The 25858-nt window shown below is 42.1% G+C and overlaps 1 protein-coding gene across 1 annotated transcript in view; it reads right to left on the minus strand.

Annotated features, from left to right (window-relative positions):
- Positions 1 to 240: 240 nt before the first annotated feature.
- Positions 241 to 25858, minus strand: part of LOC126417134 (translation initiation factor IF-2-like) — a 69960-nt gene continuing 44342 nt past the window's right edge. Inside the window, exon 2 of the mRNA XM_050085031.1 lies at positions 241 to 432. Coding sequence (XP_049940988.1) covers positions 241 to 432 — 192 coding nt within the window. The remainder of the gene's footprint in view (positions 433 to 25858) is intronic.

The raw sequence follows: 25858 nt of genomic DNA on the forward strand, positions 1-25858 counted from the left end.
TAGTGTGTGTTGGCAGTGGGATGCAGTTTGGACCTGGCTACGCGTCCCGGTGTAGTGCGGGATGTTGACGCGTGGCGGCGCCGCTGTTAGCGGGCTCGCAGATGGAGATGTGCCGCTAACGGGGCAACGCCATGCCCTGGCGTGGCGTGGCGGAGCATGCCGTGGCGCGGCGCCGGCTCTCGAGGCCGCCGGCGGTAATTGGTAGAGGCGGCGGCGGCAGTTAACACGATTTGGCTGCCATTACGACGGCGCCTCGCCGGGCGCAGCCCCCGCGCCCGCCTCCGCCCCCGCACCTCCGCCGCCCGCAGCTCTCGAGACGCGCACCGCCTGGGCTGCGGCGCTTCCAGGCAACACGCAGGCAGGGGGCGGAGGCAGCGAAGTTGGTCCAGGAAGTGGGAAGTCCTGGTAAAGGTAGCATGCAACCACGCTACTCTGCTGGCACAAGCCCGTTGCCTAGGTATATACAGGTGATTCAGCTGCCCCTACCGATGAGTTTTATGCACTCTGCAACGTCTTTGAGTCGTGATAAAAACTGCTGTTTTGAAGAGCGCGCCGCAGCGCGTAGTGTGGAGCAGTCGCCCTCCGTTTCTGGTGGTGGCGCCGCTGTGGCAATCGCAGCTTTGGTGTCTCCCTCTGGTGGGAAAGGGGAAAGGTTGCCTGTTAACGTGCACCACAGGACAATTTAATTCCCACTGTCTATACTTTTACAGATGAATTCGTAAAAGTTTGTCAGCATGACCAGCAGGGATTCAGGATTCACACTCATAGTATTGGAAGTTCAAAAACATAGCAAAATAATTTTTTTACCTGTGAAATTTCATAATATTTTTCATTTACTACTGGCTGCATTTGTTGCTATAGGTCCACTTCTCTTCGTAAGTAAGAGAGATTCTTCGATGAATTTTGCACAGCACACAAACCATACTTACAGGTATATGGAACTCTAGAATTTATTTAATTTATGAAAAACTGAATGAGCTGTTGCATTTTAAACTTCATGTTTAGAAAAAAACTCAACTCTTATAGTTAATTACCTCAATTTTTACCATAGTTTTTAATATATTTGGAAAATTCTAGAGTTTCACACACCTGTAAGTATGGTTTGTACGCTGTGCAAAATTCACCTAACAATCTCTCTTACTTATGAAGAAAAGTGTATCTATAGCAACAAATACAGCCAATAGTAAGTGAAAAAATAAAGAAATTTCACAATAAAAAAAATTGCTTCTTTTACGTGTTGGAACTTCCACTGTTACGAGTGTGAATCCTGAATCCCTCCTGGTCATGCTGACAAACTTTTACGAATTCATCTGTAAAAGTATAGACAGTGGGAATTAAATTGTCCTGTGGTGCCTGTCGTGCTTCAAGTCGGACCGCTTGACGTCCTACACCCATTAAGGGGCGCTATGAGGCCGCCAGTCGGTCAGTCTGGGTCAGTCTCTCGTCCCCAGCTTGCTAGTCTGTCTCTTGTCAGCATTTGTTACGCAGTTAGTATCTGTCTGTCGTTCGTATCAACCTTTAAATCGGCAAAATGATTCTTTCCAGTCCGCCAGTAAGAGAACTGAGCGAGTGGTCGCTCAGTCGGGGCTTAGTTCCTGCATCTGAGTCTGCGCGTTAGGCCGCCAGTCTGCTCGAGTTTGCTAAGGCAGTGATCATTGCCGGTTGGATTGATCGGTTGGTCGGTCGCACACTGAAACACATGATGACTTGTCCGTCTTGAGCGTCGGCGCATGTGAGGTCGTCACGTGAGTCCAGTGGGCCGCGGCGTATAGCGAGGGGTAGTGACTTCGCGGTCGACACGAGAGCAACAGGAGTCAACCCACGACATCGGTCTGGCCGGTGCGAGCTGCGACGCCGTGAGACGGGAGATCGGCGAGCCTTCCTGCGTCCGTTGGAGCGGCTGGCAGCGGACGGTTCGGGAGAACGATTTGGGGGTACTGCGCCAGGTCTTCTCGAGAAATCGCAGTTTATTAGAAGTTAAGTGATTGGTGATATCTTGTTTGATTTACTCTTGTTAAATTCTACTTGTTTTCTTGCTGAGGTCCCCAACCGTTTTGCTTTGGGGTCGTCCCACCAATCTTCTCCTGTAAGTAGGCTGTTTATGTTTTCTCTATGTAAGTAGGCTGTTTATGTTTTCTTATTGGCAACGTTACGTAGCGCTCAATATGAAAATCACTGGCTGTGCTGTGTGCAGTCTGTGGCTAGTTTGCATTGTTGTCTGCCATTGTAGTGTTGGGCAGCGGCAGCTGGATGTGAACAGCGCGTAGCGTTGCGCAGTTGGAGGTGAGCCGCCAGCAGTGGTGGATGTGGGGAGAGAGATGGCGAAGTTTTGAAATTTGTCATGAACTGATATATATATTATGACTTGTGATGATATTAAGGTAAATACATTGTTTGTTCTCTATTAATATCTTTCATTTGCTAACTATCCCTATCAGTAGTTAGTGCCTTTAGTAGTTTGAATCTTTTATTTAGCTGGCAGTAGTGGCGCTCGCTGTATTGCAGTAGCTTGAGCAGCGGAGATTTTTGTGAGGTAAGTGATTTGCGAAAGGTATAGTTTAACGTTAGTCAGGGCCATTCTTTAGTAGGGAATTTTGAAAGTCAGATTGCGTTGCGCTAAAAACATTGTGTGTCAGGTTAAGCACAGTATCGTGTAAAATTGTCAAAAGGGGACGTTTCATATGTCGACCCTTAGCCTAGGATACCTCACTGGAGTCTTCTGATTTTTTTTCTTGTAGTTTGTGTAATTAGTGTAGCCTTTGTTTATTGCTAGCGCGTAATTGTAGAGAGAATCTCCTTTGTAGTTGTAGCCTTTCATTGTTGTACAGTAAAACAGTTGTGGCATGCATGTAGATTTGCACCAAGTATTTCGCAGCTGTAATTAACTAGATATTATTTTCAGTGTTATGTTAATGTGTTCTCTTATTTTTGCTCTTCAAATTGTGTTTTCTGTGTTATCGTGTGAAATATTGTGACAATTATGGCGTGTGAAAAACGTAACACTAGGCTCCAAAGTAAACTGAGAAATGACAGTGAAGACGAAGGCAGTGTGTTAGCGCCGCAGAGTAATGAATTAACAGACATTCAAAGTAGTAATTTGGTAACTGTTCATAGGGAAATGGAGCAGGCGGCAAACAATGGCACGGACAGTGAAACAATTAGTGAAGAGGGAAGCATTATCGATCGATCGGTCGGCAACAGCTCGCCTCAGGAATCCGAAATGACAGGACACAATTTCGCAAATACTGTAGATTCAGGTTTTGGGTTATCACCGTTTTCTCAAATAAGTCAAGACGCATTTTCTGCTTGTCAAAATGTGAATGTTGCCGGTGCAAATGCACTGCCGAAAAGCGTAGAGAAACAGATTCCAGACACTAATACATTATTATTGCAATTAATGCAACAAATGGAACAAAATCAGAGACAAATGGGACAAAATCTTAAAAAGTTAGACACAGTGGAACAAAATCTCAAAAAGTTAGACACAATGGAACAAAATCAGAGACAAACACAGCAAAAGCTTCAAAAGTTAGACACAATGGAACAAAATCTTCAAAAGTTAGACACTACACTTGAACAAACACGTGAAGATTTAACCACTGAGTTACATAACATTGAATCGAAATGTCAAAAAGTCTGTAATGACGTAAAAACACAAATTTGTGAGCATTTTCAACCTATTTTTTCGCGGCATGAAAATGCATTACAGAATCACGAAGCAGCCATAAAAGAACTGCAAGCCATTGTTCATGAAAATCATGAGACCTTGTGGGCTAAAATTGACTCAGTTGCATCTACCGATTCGGTTACGCAACTTGCAAAAACTCAGGAAAACTTAAAGGACACAGTAGATACTCTGAAACTTGGTTCAGAAAAACACACTGAGGAAATGTGTTCACTATCGGAGAAAGTAGCCGAACTTTCGGATCAGGTCACTAACTTATCTACAAAGGTAGATGATGATCTGAATGACACAAGACCTGTAGCCTTCACTGACACTGAAGAGTGCGAACAAATTAGGAAATTCAAACAAAATCAGAATCAGATTAATACGCAACACCAAAGAGAAATCCGGGAAGTACAAGATCAGCTGACACAGTTAATACAAGAATTACGCATTTCAGAGGATACTCGTGCCCCAACTTGGGAAGAGGGACTTAGAAACACGGAAAAGCCGCAAAATAATAACACAGGGCATTTCGGAAGTTATGAAAGAAATGGGCAATGTGCACCGAATTTTGAGATGGAACGGCCGACACGACCTAACAATGACCGATATGCGACTCGCCGACATGATGATTTTGACTATAAGCTGTTCATTACTACACGTAAATTCAAAACATTTAAGAATTCTGCCAACGACATTCATCCACAAGCATGGCTCCATCAATTCTCTCATTGTTTTCCTCCCAACTGGTCGTTGGAACACAGATTAGAATTTATGTGTGGCTACTTGGAGAATGAACCAGGTGTAAGAATGCGATCGGTCATTCACGATTGTCACTGTGAAGGAGAATTTTATCATGCCTTCCTCTCAGCATATTGGTCTCAAGCCACACAAGACCGCGTAAAACATGGTATCATAATGATGAAACATTTCGAACAATCTGAATTCTCCAGTCTTGTGAAATATTTTGAAGACATGTTGCGCAAGAATCAGTACCTGTCAAACCCATACAGCCCCTCAGAACTCATCCGCATTTGCTTAATCAAATTACCTGAACATTTACGACATATTATTTTGGCAGGGCGTTGCAAAGACGACATTGAAGCATTTCAGGGACTGTTACAAGAATTGGAAATTGACACTGACAATCGCGGAATGCGGAAAGAGGAACACAACAATTACAGGTCACATCCGTCGCAAATCCGCGATGAAAGAAGTAATAACTGGACACGACAAGGCTATTCTCACAACACATATCGTGACCAAAACAGACACCACCCGTATGACAAGCGTTGGCAGAGTAGTAATAGTTACAGAGAAAGATCGCATTTCCGTAGAAATGAATATGACAGAGATAACCATAGAAATAGACAATATGGTAACCAAAACAATTATTATCAAGGGAGGCAGAATAACTTCAGACGCAACAGTTCGGCGCAGAGTTACGATTCAGGGAGAAATTCTCCACCACATGACCGACAAACAAGAAACTATGTAAACTACCGACATAACGACAGACCTGAATTCCATCAGAACTGGCGAGCTTTAAACAGAGCTGGGCCCTCTCGAGGAGGTGAATTTGTGGAAGTTAGGCCTCCTAATCCCAGTAACGACGCGCGGCAACAAAGAGCCAGACAATGACTCACACCGCAGGCAGCCGCGTGCGCCGGCTGGCTCAGAGAAAAATAACATTGACGCTAACCTTGAGCAAGATTCCAGCATTCTTTACGGACGAATACCGCATGATAATTGCATTCAAGTTGAAATTCTGCGTATTAGGAAGAGTAAAGGTTTACACCACATTTCTCATGTAAAACCATTTATTGACAGATAATCTGCCTTTTAACTTTGTCTTTGCCATAAAACGTTTCACTTCACGTTACTAGTATGCTTTAGAAACTGTTACCATGCAACAATGTTTGAAGTTAAACATCCAATCAAGAACCAAGAGAACTTATTTAAACAGAAATGACGAATGCATTGTTATAGTAAACAGACGTCACAGTGTTATTGTGTGTGTACATTCTTGCTTGTTTGTTGCACGATTACGTAACGACTATAAGGCTCACATACTTAGAACATTTACCAGTACTGCTAATGAGATTTTAATGCAACATTTTGGTTTATTTGAAAATACATTCTGAATTTAAAGTGCTTTCTGAGAGATACCAGATGACACAGAGGTTAGTTTATGTAACAGCTACACGATTTTTATCACGACGCTACTAATGAGTGACAATTTACAATGTTGCTTTTGCGGTGTATCTGTTTTATATCTGCACAGTTTTCTGAATTCTTCTGGAAATCAAAACATGTTTTATTAGTAACTTTTGTGGTATAGCTACAAGGAGACAGCCTTTTCCATAGCACAACAATACGTTACAGCACAGTACTTTCATCATCACAACAATAAGCGTAATAACTAAGATATCTCTACGCAAAGCATTTCACTTTTGTTTATCATGAGGTAAGTACATTGGCTTCTGCAGAACTTAGCTTTTGGAGGAAAATAACGACACTTTCACAGAGATTATCTTACAACAATATGCACATTTAGCGCTACAGGACACGCATTTCAGTGATTAATTTTGTACTTAAAACATTTATTTTTAAAGGTTTTTGAATTACAAAGAAAGTTTTCAGTGATACATTTCGTTTCATTGCTGTAATCTGTAACACCTGAGGGTATAATTACATTAATCCTCAGGGGGGTACACGCTTACTTTGTGTACCATGTGTTTGGCAAGCACAAGGAGCCCTAGCTAATATGGTATTTGCTTATACAACTTTACACATCGGTACCATATTTCTCTAACACACAAATTACACAGCTATCTGATCATTTAACTGAGAGAGACAAACATTTATTTTACTACATCAGTGACAGATGTTTACGCAATTACACCGTTGGATAACTTCAAACTTATGAAACTGTATTTTGTCTGTACTTTGTAAACTGTTCATATTTTTTCGGAATCATTGTGATACTATGAGAGCTTTGAATGATGTATTTGGTATGAGATCATGATTTTTAAAGTACGTTTGAGGCAGCTGACACTTTTGACATGAGCAGAGAATTATTTTAGGCTTAGAAATTATTGGAGGAAGTTACGACGATTTTGAGATTTGACTGAAGTGTTATGATGTTATTATTACGACGACGATGTGTATTATGTTGTTGAGGAATGTTTATTATGCTACGTATTTCTCACGATGAAATATTGAAGAAGTGTCGACGAATATGTATATGTATAATGAGGTAAGGAATAATGAGTAGTGTTTAGGGACTCTGATTTATGAAAAGGATGTTGGAAACCAAGAAACGTACTTTAAGAGTTATGAAATGTGTGACTGTATCACAATGCTGACGACTTTTTTTGGACACTTATATTTATAGGATTTTGTTTCTACAGATTTGCAACGCTAATTCTTGACCTGTGAAATATTGTTAAATAGACTGCCACGGTAGCAGAAACTGCTGTCGTAAATATTTCCGTACGACAGTTAAGTGACCACCTGCACGTAATGCGTCGCGGGCACCCAGCTGTGTCAGACGCCTGGAGAAAAAGCCATTATTGCGAGCCCTTTTCAGCGGCACAGGTAGAAAAAAAAAAGGGGACGTGGGACGTGTCAAACACCTGGAGAACAAGCCATTAGGGTGTGCCTTTCATCGCTAATGCGACACCCTCGTTACTTGAAAACATATGATTACTCGCCCTTTGTGCTAATTACTGAAATGCTTATGAATTGATGGGAAATATTCGTACATCTGCACACCTGATTACGATAAGCGTCTTTCTACGAGAGTTGAGAGCTACTAACTTATGAAATGTCACATGATTACTGAATGATATTTTTATGCTTTGCTTTTCATAGTTGCTTATTTCATTTGATACCTGTTTTTCAGCTGCGTTGCAGCACTGCTTTTATAAAATGAAATGCATTTGCTAATGTGAACACTTTCTGTCAACAGATCTATTAAATAATTATTTTATGATCCACATTCTTTAAAAAAAGGAGCACTTGGAAAGGAAAGAACAATAAGAAGGAAGTAGTAACAGTAACACATAATTTTCTTTTCAAGTACATGGTAATATTTCTTTTTACAATCAGTTGTTGTGGTGCACCACTTTAATTTACATAGACATTAAGATGTGAATATACATTTCCCTTATCTGCATTGTTGTTTTTAGTGTAATATTTTTTCTGCTTGCTCTATGTCATGTTTAGGTATAAGTTGCTGCTGTTTGCCAGGCATAGTGTTATTGAATTTGACTTTTGCTAATTTATACTGTAGCTTGCTTTGCAATTTTCCATTTTTTTCATTGCTGTTTATAATAATTGTTTTACGTGCTGCTGCATTGCCTCATCCCTTAGTTTAGCATCTGAGCTCAGTAGATTTAAGATAGCTTAAGAGGGGGTAGACTATATGAGAAACTGACTATGGAGAATAGGTAAAGAATGCATTGCGAAGTTATATAAAAAGGATTTGGGCCCAAATGAGTATTGTACAATCAGAAATAATTATTTTGAAAGAAATATGAACAGAATACAGAAAGCATGCTTGGATAGGATTTTTTTGGTGGAAACAAAGGATGAAATAAGAGGAAAGATATATGAAGTTTTGGGTTGGACTGCAGTACCAAATATTACACTGAAAACGAACCCTGTCCTTTCCTATTGGTGTTATCCCACTATGTGTGTGTGTACCCTTGTGTATTTGTTTTCTTCCTGTCTCTGTGTAGTTTCATAGAATTTTTTTCTCTTTTAATATTAAGCTACATTCACTATGAGGAGGAATACTGTTATCCTCAAATATAAGTTGCATTAATAATATGTTATTTTCTTTGTAAAGTTGTCTACAATTCTGTTCTGTTTCAATGTTCATGTGTGAAATTAATGTTTCGAAAACTATTCTCATTATTTTATGTATGTACTTATGTCACTATTTTTGTAACACTGATGTATATGTCTATATCTATTCTTTTGTAAAGCCTGTACTACAAATGTTATCTGTATTATTATGTTTTTAATGATGTATTTTGTACCTTTGTAATTGTATTCTTATGTTATAAAATTGTAATTGTCACCAGTTCATGACATTATTAACTTGTTAGTTACATTTCACTGCACACGTTTCTGTTGGTCATAGTATATGGACAATATGTGAGAAGTAGGGACTGTTAGTGTTTGCACGTGTGTTGATAATTCAGCAAGGGACTGGATAACAGCATTGCTCGTTCTAAGGACAATTCCAAAAAACTTTGTGAGTGCACAAGTGGTGGTTTATGGACTTGCTATATTCTCTACAAGACTCTTCGATGGTGATTGCGCACCTGCACAGTCGCAACAGATGGCTGCTGGCCATTTCTACAAGGACTACAGTGGGTCTGCACCTCTGGTGGCCCACCAATACCATTATCTCTGCAAGGACTACAGTGGGTCTACATCTTTGATGATCCATCAATACCATTATTTCTACAAGGACTGCAGTGGGTCTGCACCTCTGGTGGCCCACCAATACCGTAATCTCTACCAGGACTACAGTGGGTCTGCTCTGTGATGACCTACCTACCAATATTCGTCAGAACTTCGAATGACTCTGCTGTGGGTTTGCTCTGTTGTGGCCCATTACCTGTATGCATATCAAGAGTCAGCACTGTCTTTCCATTGGAAGGACAACACTACTTCTTCAAGACTGCATGGAACTCCACTACTTCTGTGTGCATTGTCTTTTACTGCTCAGACTTTGAGAAAAGAAACGGCAGTTTTACTGTGGTGAACAATGTGGACTGTCTTTATGGACGGTGAGAAAATTTAAGCTTTTGACCAACATTGTATCAATAAGTGTGTGCATTTAATTTCTTTGTTATTGTAATTATGAAAAATTTTTTTCAAATCTGTATTGGCCACTGCCCAATCCAATTTGTAAAAATTTTTGTGGGGAGCATGGGGGCTATGTAAGTAGGCTGTTTATGTTTTCTCTATGTAAGTAGGCTGTTTATGTTTTCTTATTGGCAACGTTACGTAGCGCTCAATATGAAAATCACTGGCTGTGCTGTGTGCAGTCTGTGGCTAGTTTGCATTGTTGTCTGCCATTGTAGTGTTGGGCAGCGGCAGCTGGATGTGAACAGCGCGTAGCGTTGCGCAGTTGGAGGTGAGCCGCCAGCAGTGGTGGATGTGGGGAGAGAGATGGCGAAGTTTTGAAATTTGTCATGAACTGATATATATATTATGACTTGTGATGATATTAAGGTAAATACATTGTTTGTTCTCTATTAATATCTTTCATTTGCTAACTATCCCTATCAGTAGTTAGTGCCTTTAGTAGTTTGAATCTTTTATTTAGCTGGCAGTAGTGGCGCTCGCTGTATTGCAGTAGCTTGAGCAGCGGAGATTTTTGTGAGGTAAGTGATTTGCGAAAGGTATAGTTTAACGTTAGTCAGGGCCATTCTTTAGTAGGGAATTTTGAAAGTCAGATTGCGTTGCGCTAAAAACATTGTGTGTCAGGTTAAGCACAGTCCCGTGCATAATTGTTCAAAGGGGACGTTTCACTCCGTTTGCCCACCCGCGGGAAGGTGGTTGTTTATAAATTCGGTGGTCCATTTTTCCCTTCCGGAGTGGGGGCGGGTTAGAGCAACATGCGGTTCGGGTTGTTCGGTAATATCCCTATCAATCTACCGTACGTTAGTAGCTGCCTTTGTCACGTTTGTCGGATCTGGTGTGTTAACGGATTTATTGCTTGCAGTGTAACGGCCGAATACCTGAAATATGTTTTGATCTTTGGAAATTTTGGTATTATTGCCTATGATGTTGAGAGGTGGTATCTGTGTACTATAGAGCATCTTAACTATTGTTTGGCCAACCTTGTAGAATTTTATATAAGATTGCATTTCATGGGCTTTTATTTAAATGATCATTTTAGTGTAAAAAGTTGTCACCCTTTCACCATAAGATTTTTCTTAGAAGTTAAAATCAAGTTTCACCTTCGGTGGCAAGGTTAATCGTTTAATTGTTAGTGTTTTGTACCATTTCCATCCCTCCTACGTGGAGGGGGGGATGAATAGTTTTTGTGCTTGTGTAAATTGTTAAAACTTTTAGTTTAAAGTTATCTGGTGTGTTGCAGATTTGCACCAGTGTAGTCTTTGAGAGGCTGCTGTGAGCGGTCGTAACTATGGCCGTGTCAAAAGGGAGTGGCAAGGTTCTCTGCCCGAAAGCTCATACAGTCAAAACTTGTTTCTTTCTCCCTCTGAATATATTGTAACTATGAAATTTAGAGGGTGCTTTCTGATTATAATTTTAAATCTGTTTCTTTCAAAAAATGCTTTTAGGCACTATTAAAGTGAATAAAATTCCCATTTGTTAAAAGGAATTTGGTTGTGATTTCATCAGTTACTCCCTGGCAACTACTTCCATGCTTACATAGTGCGATTAAATGTGTTAAATGTTCTTGATGAATCGCTAGTAAATAAAATAAATTCTTTAGAATGTTCCTTGAAAATAAATCACGGCTCAGTCTTCAAGTACCATATGCAAGACTTTCACGTTCTCTCGCTCACTACATGGAGTCCGCAGCTCGTGGTCTGGTGGCTAGTGTTGCTACCTCTGTACGACAGGTCCCGGATTCGATTCTCGGCCGGGTTGGAGATTTTTCTCTGCCTGCGGACTGGCTGTTTGTGTTGTCCTCATCATTTAATCACCGTTCAAGAAAAGGGGCGAGATTGGACTGTGTTCAGATTGGGAACTTGTACGCGCGCTGGTGACAGTGCAGTTGAGCGCCCCATAAACCAAACGTCATCATCGTCACTACATGCAAACAATCAGTCGTACAGAAAAAACGAATAGGACCTTTTTGTAGCAAATTTAATACAGTTAAGTTTCGTAAAAAGGCCATGATTTTCGAATTATTCAAGAAAAACGTATGAGAGTGACCTTCAAACGCCCTTCCTTGAATAACTCAAAACTGTGGCCTCCAGCGAAAACATATACCCATTCAAAATTTACGTACATAAATTCCCTACAAAATGAGCTGCTAATTTCTTCTGTGCATCTATTAGTTTACACGCAGTTAGCAAGTCACTATGAAAATCTCGCACACGGTTTTCGAAGGCGTTGTAGGTTGCTTAAGACCCACCAATACGGGGCAGATGAGTCACCCTCAATGCAACGGCAGATCCATAAAGAGATTATACATACATCATGTCTTCCCACTTAGGTGGCAAATCAGCCACTAGCTATCGCTGTCATACTCCATTTTTAAGTTGCTACTGCTGTTGCTGTTGATCGTGAGTTGAAGGAGTCTAAACATCTAAGGTCTTCAGTCTCCCATCCATTCCCCCAGGAAGGAACCATTGCACCCCACCTCTCAGCCTCTAGAGTAAACTCTATGAGTAAGTGACAGGACTGTTCTAAATGTATTGGTATCATGTGTCTGTATGTTGCTACCAGCCCGGTATTCACCTAGCGCGATATGGGAAGTCGCCTAAAAACAACATTCTGTCGGGCGCAGCCCCGAATCCTCCCGCGGTCAGAAAAATGATACCGAATCCTCCCAAGGCCGCAAGGGTCTTAAAAACAATGGGACTGAATCCTCCCTTTTGAAGCAAGTAGCAATTCTAAACGTTATGAATACTCCAACCAGGCAAACGAAAGCATATGAAGTTACAGTAGAAGTGTGAGCGTGTGGGTGTTATTCTGTCGTTCTGCGCAAAGGTTCAAATGGTTCAAATGGCTCTGAGCACTATGGGACTCAACTGCTGAGGTCATTAGTCCCCTAGAACTTAGAACTACTTAAACCTAACTAACATAAGGACATCACACACATCCATGCCCGAAGCAGGATTCGAACCTGCGACCGTAGCGGTCTTGCGGTTCCAGACTGCAGCGTCTTTAATCGCACGGCCAATTCGGCCGGCTCTGCGCAAAGGATTAATCTGAGATGTACCCTTTAACCTGCGGCTCCTGCTAGATGTAATTCCCACCCCCACACTACTACAGAAGTCAGGCAGACGCTCCTAACGTTCTAAAGAGAAATCCCTGAAAAACTTTCAGCAATAAATATCTTCTGGAGTCGGCCGCTGTAAGGAAATGACACAAAAATTCACAAAATTTCTTACGTAACTAGTGGGATACTTGGGTACTGGAGTGGTGCTAGTTAGTGTAAGAAAAACATGAAACTAAAAAAAATTATTATTTATTTTGCTAAAATTCTGAGAAATCACAATGGCACTTTTAGTTATGAACTGAACAAGTTATTTCCGGGTTCTTTTCGGATTGTGAAGTTACCTCTCAAGGATAGGATTCACTAGTGAAATTTCTACACAAAGTTTAAGATTGTTATTGACTTGGCAGAATGGCTGAGAGCCGCGCCTACTCAACTTGAATAATTATCCGTTAGAATGTTGAAGTGCGGTCGAGGCTGTCGCTGTGGAATGCAGTGAAGTGTACTGTTGTGGAGGAAATACGGGGCTCGCAAGAGCTGTAGCGCACAATACCGTAAGCTGTGATGACTGCTGTCTGCGCCGCTCGCTGCTGACAAATAAGACAACTGGCTGGCTCTGAGCACTATGGGACTTAACATCTGAGGTCATCAGTCCCCTAGAACATAGAACTACTTAAACCTACCTAACCTAAGGACATCACAAACATCCATGCACAAGGCAAGATTCGAACCTGCGACCGTAGCGATCGCGCGGTTCCAGACTGTAGCGCCTAGATCCGCTCGGCCACTCCGGCTGGCATAAGACAACTCTCGTTCCATCTGGATTGACCTTCCCCAATCAAACTCTCCCTACGCCTTCATGAAGTCAAGGACTCCTATTCGCCCCTAGTCTAACTATTGGCGTGGTACACCGGTCAGATAACCAGTCCACCGCGATGCCACTCAAAAATTCGCTCACAGGCGTTTAACTGTAACTGTCCATTCACACCGCACAATAAGTGTGTCGGCCAACACAGTGAACAACGCTTAATCGCAAAGACTCAATGTAGAGTCGTACTCTGATTCGCTCTCGACAGATGTGCTCTCCCACTGAAGTACTGAGGAGAGACTTGTTCCTCGCTCATTGAGTACACGTACGAGCGCACACGCTCTCGTTACGTGTTCTCGCTCCAAGAGCGACAGCAGAACGGCCCCTCTCCACTCAGACGTGAAGGGGTATATCTTTTGGTCTCTTCCATTACTCCTTCAGCTGAGGGTGTCAGAAATATCGTCAGCCAATCAGCATTGCTCTTCAAAAACAGGAGAATGACGTTTCGTTTAAGGCGACCAATCCGGAAATCTGTAGCATCGGCGTTTGGCGTTTGCTGCCTCCCTGTGAAAATCTCTGAAACTGCGTGCTATATTTGTAACGAATGCATAGGCTGGCCCCTCCCACACAATGTAGAGAAATTTGCTTTTAAGCCGAACACGGGGTCGTTCTTCCTTTCGCTCGGGTGGTCACCGGCCAACATAGACAGGCCGAGTCATCCTCTGAAGGAACCGGCCCCGCGGCATGCGGTTTGCCTCTCCTGAACTAAAAGCCCCTGCGACCGTCGTGTCTTGAATGTGTGTGTGTACGCCAGCCCAAAGTATTTCAATCTCGGTGCACATTGGCAATTTACTAGTTATTTGCATATCGTTTACATGAATTCATACAACATTGACTTTATCTTGTCGAGTTTGGGTTCGAATGAAGCGTTCTGATGTGCGGAATATGATTGTGAGGATGCAATTGTAAGCAATGAAGGTCGGGAGATCACGACGTCTTACAGAAGATGTAAAAAATTTTTGCGTGTGCTGTAAGTATGTTTAAAAGTTTTATCTTTTATCTTATTTAGATATTTATTTTTAGAAACTGGAATCATTTATAGCCTTCATTTCTTCATAATTAATTTATTAAAATAGCAAATCTTGATTTCGCAACACATATTCTATCTCAGTGTTCATTTTATGAATTATGGTTACATTTCCAGCAAATCTATACATCAATACATCATACATCTATACATCATACATCAATTTGAGGTGTCAAATTGATAAGTGTCTGATGTCTGACTATAGGAGATGGTTAAGAAAACTTAATTTGAAAGATCTATGGAAGCGCAATAGACAGCAAAAAATATTTTTATAATTCCTTCTGCGTGCCTGTTTGTAATCGCAATATCCAAAAAGTAATGCACGAAGTTGGATGCTGTTTTGACACTCATGTAGTTGCGGGTCTAATGTAATATCTGGTACATATTTCTTCTTTATAAGCAGCCTAGAAGCAGAGTTATATCAGTTTTACCATAAGACCGTGCGCGGATGCCAGTGTTGTAGTTAGGGGTTGGCCAGAGGGTCGAGACTTGGCTCCCTCAGCCAGCACACCGGTGGCGCACAGGCACAAAATTATTGTGGATTGAACATGATATTGCAAAAAGCATAAATGTTGACCTTGTAATTGATGAATTAGACTCATAAAAAGCCCGAATACTGCGAAATAATCCACACCCCAAAAATATTTACATTTTTAATTTTTAAACATTTTTTTTACTTTTTTGCATTTTTAAGTTTATTTACAAAAAAATCATTTTATCCTAATATGTTTATGTACATCTAAAAATCACAGTTATTTATTGTGTAGCTCCTGGTCTGATCATGTATTAAACTGATTTTACGTACTGAAATCTGGAAATTTTACAAGCTTCGAAACTTGCCAACTGCTGTTCCATAAATTTCAAGTGTCGGCCATTTCTTTCCTTTTTCTTCGTTTTCGACGAATTTATTGCAATTTTAGAATCGAGCTGAATTTGTTTCACCACAGCTTCTGCAGCCATTAATGTTGCACGTCCATCGCGCTATACCACCTTTCAGCAATTTTTGGAAACCTTTCAAAACCAACATTTTCCTTCCCTTCCTACTTACTGAAACTGTAAGCTCGTCTGAGGACATGTTCACTCTACAAAGATCTGCCGCGAACTGCGAAGTGGCCGCAAGCAGCTGTGGTCATTAGCGCACACAATGCTCTGTCGCATGGTATCAGTCTGGGAGGATTCGGTCCTGTTACCTGCTTACCTACCTGGTTTCGGGAGGATTCGGGGCTGTGCCCCATTCTGTCTGACCAGTTCCCTGCCCGTCGTCGTTAATCCGCTGGGCAGATTCAAAGCATGGCTGGCGTGCCTCTCCGTATCGGAAGCCAGTGCTTTAACACGTGTTGCTATCCAGGTGGATTCATTTGTAAGTCATGTTGCGCTGTAACTATTGTTGTTGTGGGGCCTGGTATGATGCATCCAATTCTTAAGTCCGGCAGTGTAGTTAACATATATTATTCTTGTACACTTATCATATTTAACTTGAGCTAATTCCGTGTTTATTATTATTAGTATTTTTAATCGCACGTCAGTCCAGCCACGCTCTGCTTCTAATACTGTGTCACGCAGACCAGCACGCTGACTGTAACACAGACAATAAGGGATTCCAGTGCTAAACCGCTGGGCAACAAGAGTGGCTCATTTTGTGAGTACGTGCTCCGTATTTCGTGCAGATATGATGCTGCTGTGGTGTGGACAAATAACATGCATCACACCGTGCGACAGAAATGCTACAGTAACTGGAAACGTACGCGGGAAATTACGAGTCTTGTGATCAATATGTCGAAATCGCACGCCGATTTACCGTGATATTCTGGAGGTATGTGAATCAAATGCGATGTCGCTTCCACACTTGCTGAAACAATGACGACAATCTGACTAAAGCCACACAGACGTGGATGATGCTTTTCAGGAAGTCCACACCATTCGAGTTCCACCCTTTCGGCAGGCTGGAAGATCTTCTGACGGGATGGAAATTTTCTTGGTTTCTATGTTGAATCGCTATGCCATCTTGAAAGGCAGTGCAGAAATCACTGTAAGTTGTTGACCTTCCGTAATAATAAATATATTATGATATTGCAGTGCCTACGTTATTCTGAATTACGATGAAAAGATCAGTTGACTTCGTAGCAGCTGAGGAGAGCTCCGCCTACCATCCTCCAAGGAAGCCATGGGTCTGAAGATGGTTACGTAAAAATAACCGAAACCGGTTACCTATGTTATTGAGACATAAATGTTGTGATCAAGACTGAACTTTAGTTAAAATATAACAAAGTATTTGCCATTCCCATTGCCCAAATAATGTATGAAAAAGCCAAGTGTAAAATATTTTACAGAAACTGTAACTAGCAATACATATGCTTCTGCAAGGCTGGTCAGTCTCATTAAAATCTTTCTGGAGGTAACGCCGCGTAATTTTATAAACCACTAAAATAAACCAATGTTTCAACAGTATTCCTCAGAGCAAATCGTTGTATAAGAAGAGGCGACAGTTCGCTCAAATCAATTTTAATAAGAAAATGGAAATATATGTGGCATTGATCCATGAGCAAACTGCTGTCACGTGGTAAACTTGTGACGACACAGCCGCTGTTTGCGGCGAGTGTTCTGCACGTGAACGTCTCTGCTGTGGCGCAAGTCTCGATATTTACACATCCGAAACTGTACACCCATCATTCTGCAATGCCTAACGCAAAAGACGATAGTTTACATGTTTTTATACAGCAACTGCCTTTTAATTACATTTTCTCCTGATATATAATCCTTTAGACTTCCTGTCCACAAAACCTATCCACAAAATTTGATAGCATTTCCCGATTAATCTTAACTGAGTGAACATCCGTGTAACTTTATTGTTCTGTTATAAATTGAGTGACTACTTATTTTAATTTTTTTGATAGCAAATAACTTGCAGGGAAATGAAATAACTGCAGCGAATGGAATCATAAAGCAATCCACACGAAACTTCAAATACTATCAGTTTAGGTGGCAAACTCAGACACTGTATTTTGTCTCAAATTTCGTATGAGGTGATGTATATGCAGAGGCTGCAATCGACACACGGCGGTAGAGGTTATAACTCATTTTGTGAGTTGTTTTAGAAATCTATTTATACTGCTACCCGTACCCGTTTCTGATTCGCTAGTGCTTACTTTAAAATTCAGTGCCACTCCTCCAGTGCAAGTCCTGAGGTCAATGGATATGTTTCACCGATCTGTGCAACCGTCCAGCATTAATTTTCCACTGATATTTCCCCGGCATTGTGAGGTGTCAATGCTAATTTGTAACAGCATTCCTCCAACGAGAATGAAAGAGTATGAGAAACAATGTTAGTTTCATTATAAATAAGTGCGTGATAAGGAAACCTCTGAGGCTGTCTCCGATTTAACTGATAAGTCATTCACGCACGTAGCCAATACGCTTTCCTGGGACACAGTTGATGCAGAGTGACTATACACATATTAACAGCAGCCAATTTGACGTCGTGCCCTCGGTTTTCCTGAAGATGTATATCATTCTGTATTACAAATAACTGGACTGAAAGAAATAAAATTTTTGAGGTAAATTTTTGCTATAGCTATCTCAGTATCTGATTGTTTCCACGTTTTGACAAAGGAAGGGAGTTTCCTTCTAGCTCTTAATTACATCGTCCAGCCAGAGAAATTCATACGCAGGTCCAACATGCCCGCTGCTCAGATAAACTGCCGCTAAAGGTATTTTTATTGTAGGACGGACATAATGAAATAAGGTCAGTGTGCGAACAAGGAGAAGATGTCGCTATTGAAATTTGCACCATTCTGCAAAAAATAATAAAATGATGAAGATTTATTCTCAATATTTTAGCCTTGAGAAGTCAGCAAAGAAGAGAATAACTGCTGTTTCCTCATTCGTAAGGGGAGAGTTGAAGCTTTCCATGCAACAGTCTCGTGCTTGGATCACGAGAAAACGTCGTTGTTGTTGTTTTTTGAGGAAGAAGACCAGACAGCGAGGTCATCGGTCTCATCGGATTAGGGAAGGACGGGGAAGGAAGTCGGCCGTGCCCTTTGAAAGGAACCATCCCGGCATTTGCCTGGAGCGATTTAGGGAAATCACGGAAAACCTAAATCAGGATGGCCGGACGCGGGATTGAACCGTCGTCCTCTCGAATGCGAGTCCAGTGTCTAACCACTGCGCCACCTCGCTCGGTAGAAAGCGTCCTGTGCAGCAATGTACGGATAAAGTCGCAGACGTGTATGAAAGCGTCCGTCTTATGTATAAGTCTGGTAAGTGGTTACTTTATAACATCTACTGAAAACGGACCTCATTCCGAAGTAGGACTCGGATCTCTGTTTCAGACGCTATCGTTACTTTCCAGAATGTTTGTACTGAAACATAATATGGCCCCTCTGTCATAATAAGTAATTCATGTCGGTGAGATATTTGTCATTGTTTTAGTAAAATGGTCCCAACCTCAAAAAGTATCTTCACTTGAAGAGTGTGATACTGTCTACCTATTCAGTAACACGAGGACACACTGCAGGCACATCGTGCACTATATAACTTAATGCCAATGGGGACGGGTCACAGAAGTGGGTTAGTTAACATGTAAAAGCCATCTAATCACACGTCGGAGGTGATTTGGGGAAACCAGTTGCGTCGACCGAAGACATCCTGCTACCAGTTACAGAGTAAGACACTGTATCGCTAACTGCAGCTGAGTTGGCAGTTAAATCAGTGAACACACTTTAGTACTTAAGTGCACGGTTTACTGTACGCAGTGAGTCTGAAGAATAACGTAAAGGTGGCAAGTGATACTTTAGACTGCAGAAAATACTGGCATTCAATGCCTTCTCATTTAGCTGAGCTGTTCATCTCCCTGTTCAAGGTACTTCTGTTTTCACCCAGATTCAATGTCAGAAGGCCGTCACTAAACCTTGTGTAGTACCTCTGCATACTATCAGAGATATCCGCAACAACTTCGCCTTTTCAGATGGAACTGTCGTAATTTCTGCTACTACACTGTTAAATAACGTTAATGTGACCACCTGTCCAAAGCCTGAATAAACGACTTTTGAAGCGCGGACCGCTGCGGGTCGTGTAAAAAGAGCCAATGAAGTGGTAGAAGATACCACCTAGTTGGTCTAAGGGGCTACCAGAGGTGTCTGTCTCCTCAACGACTGTTCAGCGAACATTGCTGAGTAAGGGCCTCCGCAATAAGAGCTTGATTCGTGCACCCATGCTGACTGCTGTACATTGGCAACAAAGGCTGGAATTTGCTGGCCAATACCTCAACTGGACGGTCATTGAGTGGCAACAGGCTGCCTTTCCAGATGAATCATGTTTTATGCTCCATCAGGTTGACCGCCGTTGGCGTGTACGGCGCCAGTCGACTAAAGCAAACAACTTGCAACAATTGCCAGAAGTCAAAATATCCACGGGTATGCTGCCGGTCTATAGTGTCCAACGGGCACAATATTTCGGCGATCATACATGTCGCCATCATCAGATGAACTGACGGACTGAGCTCCTGTGAACGTGCCGGCACGGAGATCCGTACGCTATGGATGCTCAGAGGGAACTGGGTTCGGTCGCTGCGGCGACCGATTTAAATACCCTCCGCCCGCGGCGCGCTCCCTCCGCCGTCCGCCCCCCGCGCCACGGTCGCGCGGTGGAACAGATTGCGACGGCAACTGTGACTGTGGCTATAATCTTAGCAAGGCTTGGGAACCAGCGATCGGGTTAATCAAGAGTAAATCGAGCAAACGTATAGTTGCGACGACCACGGCGGACAGAGCCATCACACCGTCAGTTCACCTGATGGTGGCGACATGTATGATCGCCGAAATATTGTGCCCGTTGGACACTATAGACCGGCAGCATACCCGTGGATATTTTGATTATCAAATACGCCGGGAGAAACTCAAGAATCACATTTGCCAGAAGGTTCCGAGCAGAGGAGGCACCGTTATGGTCGAGGAATGTTTCAATGGCATTCCCTGGGTAATCTCGTCATTCTGGAAGACAAAATGGATCAACATAATTATGCATCTATCCTTGGAGACCTTGTTCACACCTACATGCAGTTTGTTTTTCCCTCGGCACGATGATACCCATCATGCACGACAATTCAACATATCCCGCAGGTCGCACTGTATGTGCGTGGTCATAAGAACACCAGTATGAGTTTGAGGTACTCCCATGGCCACGACGTTCCCAGGATTTAAAGAGAGGATTTTGGGACAACTCGACCAGGCTGTTCACGCCGTGGGCCCCCCAACAAAGAAACTTAGCGCAGCTGGCTGCTGCACTGGAGTCGTCATGGCTCCACATCCCTGCACCTTCGAGAACATATCGACTCTTGCTGCACGTCCCTGCTGCAGAAAGTGCTTTCCAGACTTTTGACAGGTTGTCACATTAATGTCACTAAACCATGTAGAGGTGTACTTCAATCGTATACTTTTGCATCAAATCCTCATATGTTTCGGTTCACATTTCACCCGTGGCCTACCTCAGATAGAAATGCAGTAGTCCTGCAGACCTTTACATATTACAATTTAGTGTGTACCGATTCCGGTGAAAGAAGGCGTTCCATTCTCAAATTTGCAATACTACATTCGATGCTGCAGCGAGTTACGGACGCTTGGTGATGGTCGTAACTTCCTATGGGACCCAACTGCTGAGGTGGTCGGTCCTTGGGCTTACAGACTACTTAATCTAAATTACGCTAAGGCCAACACACACACCCATGCCTGAGGGTGGCAAGGAGCCTCACACCACGCGGCACAGACGCTTCCAAATACCCCCATACTATCATCTAAATCTGGAGAGGATGTACAGTTCGCTGTATCAATTCTTCAGCGGTATCAATGGGAGTGATGACACCAGATAGAACAATCCATGCGACTTAAGTCAGGTGACCCTGATGGCAAAGGTAAAGGACTTGTTCTACCGATAAATTTTTTTTACTTATTGGCGTCTCTTCAGCAGCGAAGTATGCCATTGCCCCATCGTGCATGTGCCACATGCCCCACCCAAGACGAATTAGATGGGGACTTAATCCAAAACTTAAAATATGAAGTATATTTGTACTAACTAGTAGAATATTTCTTGCTGCTCGCACGCTCCCAGGTATAGCGCAACCATGCAAGCGAACTACTCGTTTGTCCCTTATTCTACAAAAAAAAAAAAAAAAAAAAAAAAAAGCTGTATTCGGAAACATGGTCCGAATATCATGTCCGAAAGTAACAGAATCCTTAAACAAAAATTTATCATTGGGACAGGAATATAAATAGCTCTCAGAAGCTTCAATTCAGATGATAACTATTTCTACTCAAAGCGTAGCTATTGACACAGGAGAGAGTACAACTGCACGGTCATGAATCACATGGCATAATCGACCACCACTAAGGAAAGAATTGAACAACAAGAAATTTTATACGCATTAAAAAAATGATGGGTGCATTTGGCTAAACAAGGGTGTTATGAATTCAGAAAGCCTGTATTAATGAAAAATTGATTCTGTAGCAAGTGCCTTAACACTGCCCACTTTACTGAACAATGAATGTTAAGTTTGAACAAATAGTAAATCTACATTAAATAGATTAAAATGTTCAAACATTATTACGTCTTGCTGCTTGTTGCATGACAATTGTTATCAGCAAGCAACTTCAGAGCTGCGGCAGGTGGCCATCGGGAAATGCGGACAGGAAACGACCAGACCGGACTAGACTACACTGTCTTGTGTGGTTCAGACAGGTATGCATACAGGAAGCATGCGGCCGCGCTCTCTTGCCGTTGGATACTGTGTCAACTCACCAAAGTATATCACTTCAAACATTCCTTCTCAGCTACTCAAAGACTATGATACCCTCAGAAATCGACCATTCGCGGCGGAACATGGTTTCAGTGTGCTTTCTATCCAGAATACGCTGAAGACATAATAGTTCCGAAAATTGACACTGGGACGAGCAGCTTTCCAAAATATCAGTGAAGCAACTCGATGCAGCTGTCAGGACTTTGAAGAAGTACATGGTCGCCATCAGCTGTACATATTTGTTCTTTATTTTCTGCAGGTTTCAGTCGTAACGACCATCTTCACAGGAAGAGAAAAAGTGAATGTACAGCTTTATTTCTTCGTGTGAAAACGGTCGCTACGACCGAAACCGGTAGAAAATAAGGAATAAATTTCTATATCTAACGGCAAACAAGTAATTCTTCAAACTTTTCGACTATATGTTTGCTTCTGTCAGAACTTCGCCATCGTCTATGGACTCCGTCTCCGATTAGTAATCAAAACGTCCTCGGCCCCGGGTTCAAACACCGCCACCGCTTAGATTTTGAATAAAAATCATCAGCATTGGCGGTCGAAGATTTCCGGCATAAGGAATCACCCTCATTCTGTCAACAGCCGTGTCAAAGGGTGGAGGAATGGACAGAGGTTGAGGGCACTTCCTTGCCCTTGGGGTGGGAAAATCAACAATGATCAAACGAATTAGGATCCTGAAGGAATTAGAAACCTCTGTATTAAAGACACATAATGTGTATCCCCAGGACATGTCACCTGCAACTGAAAAACTGTCATGACGATCCCTCCATTGGCAAAGAATTTGGGCTAGTCCCCCATTCGGATCTCCAGGAGTTGCCCGCCAAGGGGGAGGTGATCATGAGAAAAAGACTGAATAACTAACGAAAGCACAACACTATACGAGTTGTGGCGTTGAATATCAGAAGTTTGAACGTAGTAGGGAAGGTAGATTGAGTTACTGTCAACAATCCACTAACAGGATTGTTCTCATTAGAACCAACAGCAAACCTATACCTATACCGACATGCTGACGTCGCAAGTAGAGGATGAAGAGATAGAGGAAGTATGTGAGGATATTGACGGGTTAATTCAATACATGGGGAGAGATGACAGTCTAATAGTCAGGTGGGAATAGAATAAAGTTTCAGCGGAAGCAGTAGAAGAAAGGGTTAGGGGAGGTATTAGGAATGAGAGAGGAAAAAGATTAATACAGCTCTGCAATAAATTTCACCTAGTAATTTCGAACACTCATTTCAAGAATCACAAGAGGAGGAGGTATACTTGGAAAGGGCAGGGAGATAGGGGAAGATTCCAGTTAAATTACGTCATGGTCAGACAGAGATTCAGAAGTCAGATATTGGATTGTAAGGCGTACCCAGCGGCAGGTATAGATTCAGATCACAATTTGGTACTGATAGAAAGTAGGATAAAGCTTGAGAAGCTAGTCAGGAAGAATCAATGTGCAAAGAAGTGGAATACGGAATTACTAAGGAATAATGAGGTAAGTTTGGCGTTCTCTAATGTTATAGATACTGCGACAAGGTATAGCTTACTAGACATTTCAGTTGAACAGGGGAATCACAGAAGATGGAAATAAAGAAATAGGTAAAGAAAACCATAGGCACCAAGAAGTTAACTGCAAAGAAACCATAGGTAACAGAAGAAACACTTCAACGGATCGATTAAAGAATGAAGTTCAAAAGGGAAATTCAGGAACGCAGAAATAGAAGTCACTGAGGAATGAGGTAAACGGGGAGTGCAGGAGAGCTAAGGCGAAATGGCTGCGTGAGAAATGTGAATAAACTGAAAAGGAAATGATTGTCGGAAGGACTGACACAGCGTGTAGAAATGTCAAAACAACCTTCGATGAAATTAGACGCAAGGATGATTACATTAAGAGTGCTATGGGAATGCCGGCCGAAGTGGCCGTGCGGTTAAAGGCGCTGCAGTCTGGAACCGCAAGACCGCTACGGTCGCAGGTTCGAATCCTGCCTCGTGCATGGCTGTTTGTGATGTCTTTAGGTTAGTTACGTTTAACTAGTTCTAAGTTCTAGGGGACTAATGCCCTCAGCAGTTGAGTCCCATAGTGCTCAGAGCCATTTTGCTATGGGAATTCCACCTTTAAATGCAGAGGACAGTGAGGATAGATGAGGGGGAAGACGTGATGATGCGATAGAAGAAGAAACAGGAGTCCAAATAGAAAAGATAGATGATCCGGTATTATAATCAGACTTTAAAAGGGTTTTGGAAGACTGAAGATCAAATAAGACGGAAGGGGTAAATAACATTCCACCAGAATTTCTAAAATCATGTGGGGAAGTGGCAACAAAACTGACGATATACTATCTAGCCTTCGGAAAAATATCATCCACACAACTCTGAAAACTGGAAGACCCTACAAGTGCGAGAATTATCGCATATTAAGCTTAAGAAATCATGCATCCACGCTGCTGGCGAGAATAGTAAACAGAAGAATGAGAAAGAAAACTGAGGATGTGTTAGATGACGATCTATTTGACTTTAGGAAAGGTAAAAGCACTATCAAGTCAATTCTGACTTTGCGATTGATAAAGAAAGAAAGGCTAAGAAGAAAACATGATAAGATTCGCTGCTGACTCAGTGAAAGTGGAGATGATTACAGGATCTGCTGAAAGGAGTGAACGGTACAACGAGTACAAAATATGGACTGAGAGTCAATCGAAGAAAGACGAAAGTAATGAAAAGTAGCAGAAATGAGAACAGCGAGAAACTTAACATCAGTATTGATGGTCACGAAGTAGATGATGTTAAGGAGATCCGCTACCTAGGCAGTAAAATAAACCATGGTGGACGGAGCATGGAGGACATCAAAAGCAGTGTATCTCCGTGAAAAGGGCATTCGTGGCCAACGGAAGCGTAGTAGTATCAAACGCAGGCCTTAATTTGAGGAAAAAAAATCTGTGAAAATACGTTCGGATCACCGCATCGTATGCCAATGAAACGAGGAGTGTGGGAAAACCGGAAGAGATGAGAATCGAAGCATTTGAGATGTGATGCTACAGACGAATATTGAAAATAAGGCCGACTGATAAGGTCTGGGATGGGGAGGTTCTCCGCAGAATCAGAGAAGAGAGAAATATAACGCTGACAAGAAGGGACAGGATGAGAGGACATCTGTTAAGACATCAGGGAATAACTTCCATGGGACCAGAGGGAGCTGCAGAGGGTAAAAGCTGTAGAGGAAGACAGGGACTGGAATACATCCAGCAATTAATCGAGGACCTGGGTTGCAAGTGCTATCCTGAGGAGAAGAAAAGGGGTTTGGCACAGGAAAGGATTTCGTTCCGGTCCACATCAATCCAGTCAGAAAGCTGATGTCTAACCAAAAAAAGTCGCATACTTTGATGTTTTGGTATTTATAACGATACCTAGTAAACATATTATCGCAAAACTGAAATAGCGTGAATAAGCGTAAGCTTCTTTTTTGGGTTCTGTGGCCAAAAGGAAACCTCTAAACGTGAGGAGAGCCATCGAGAATCTCAATACCGACCTACGTACACTATACAAATGGGCGCACCGTTCCAAAACCCAAACTGTGC

The sequence above is a fragment of the Schistocerca serialis genome, chromosome 8 (assembly GCF_023864345.2).
Source record: "Schistocerca serialis cubense isolate TAMUIC-IGC-003099 chromosome 8, iqSchSeri2.2, whole genome shotgun sequence".
In the NCBI taxonomy this organism is placed as follows: domain Eukaryota; kingdom Metazoa; phylum Arthropoda; class Insecta; order Orthoptera; family Acrididae; genus Schistocerca; species Schistocerca serialis.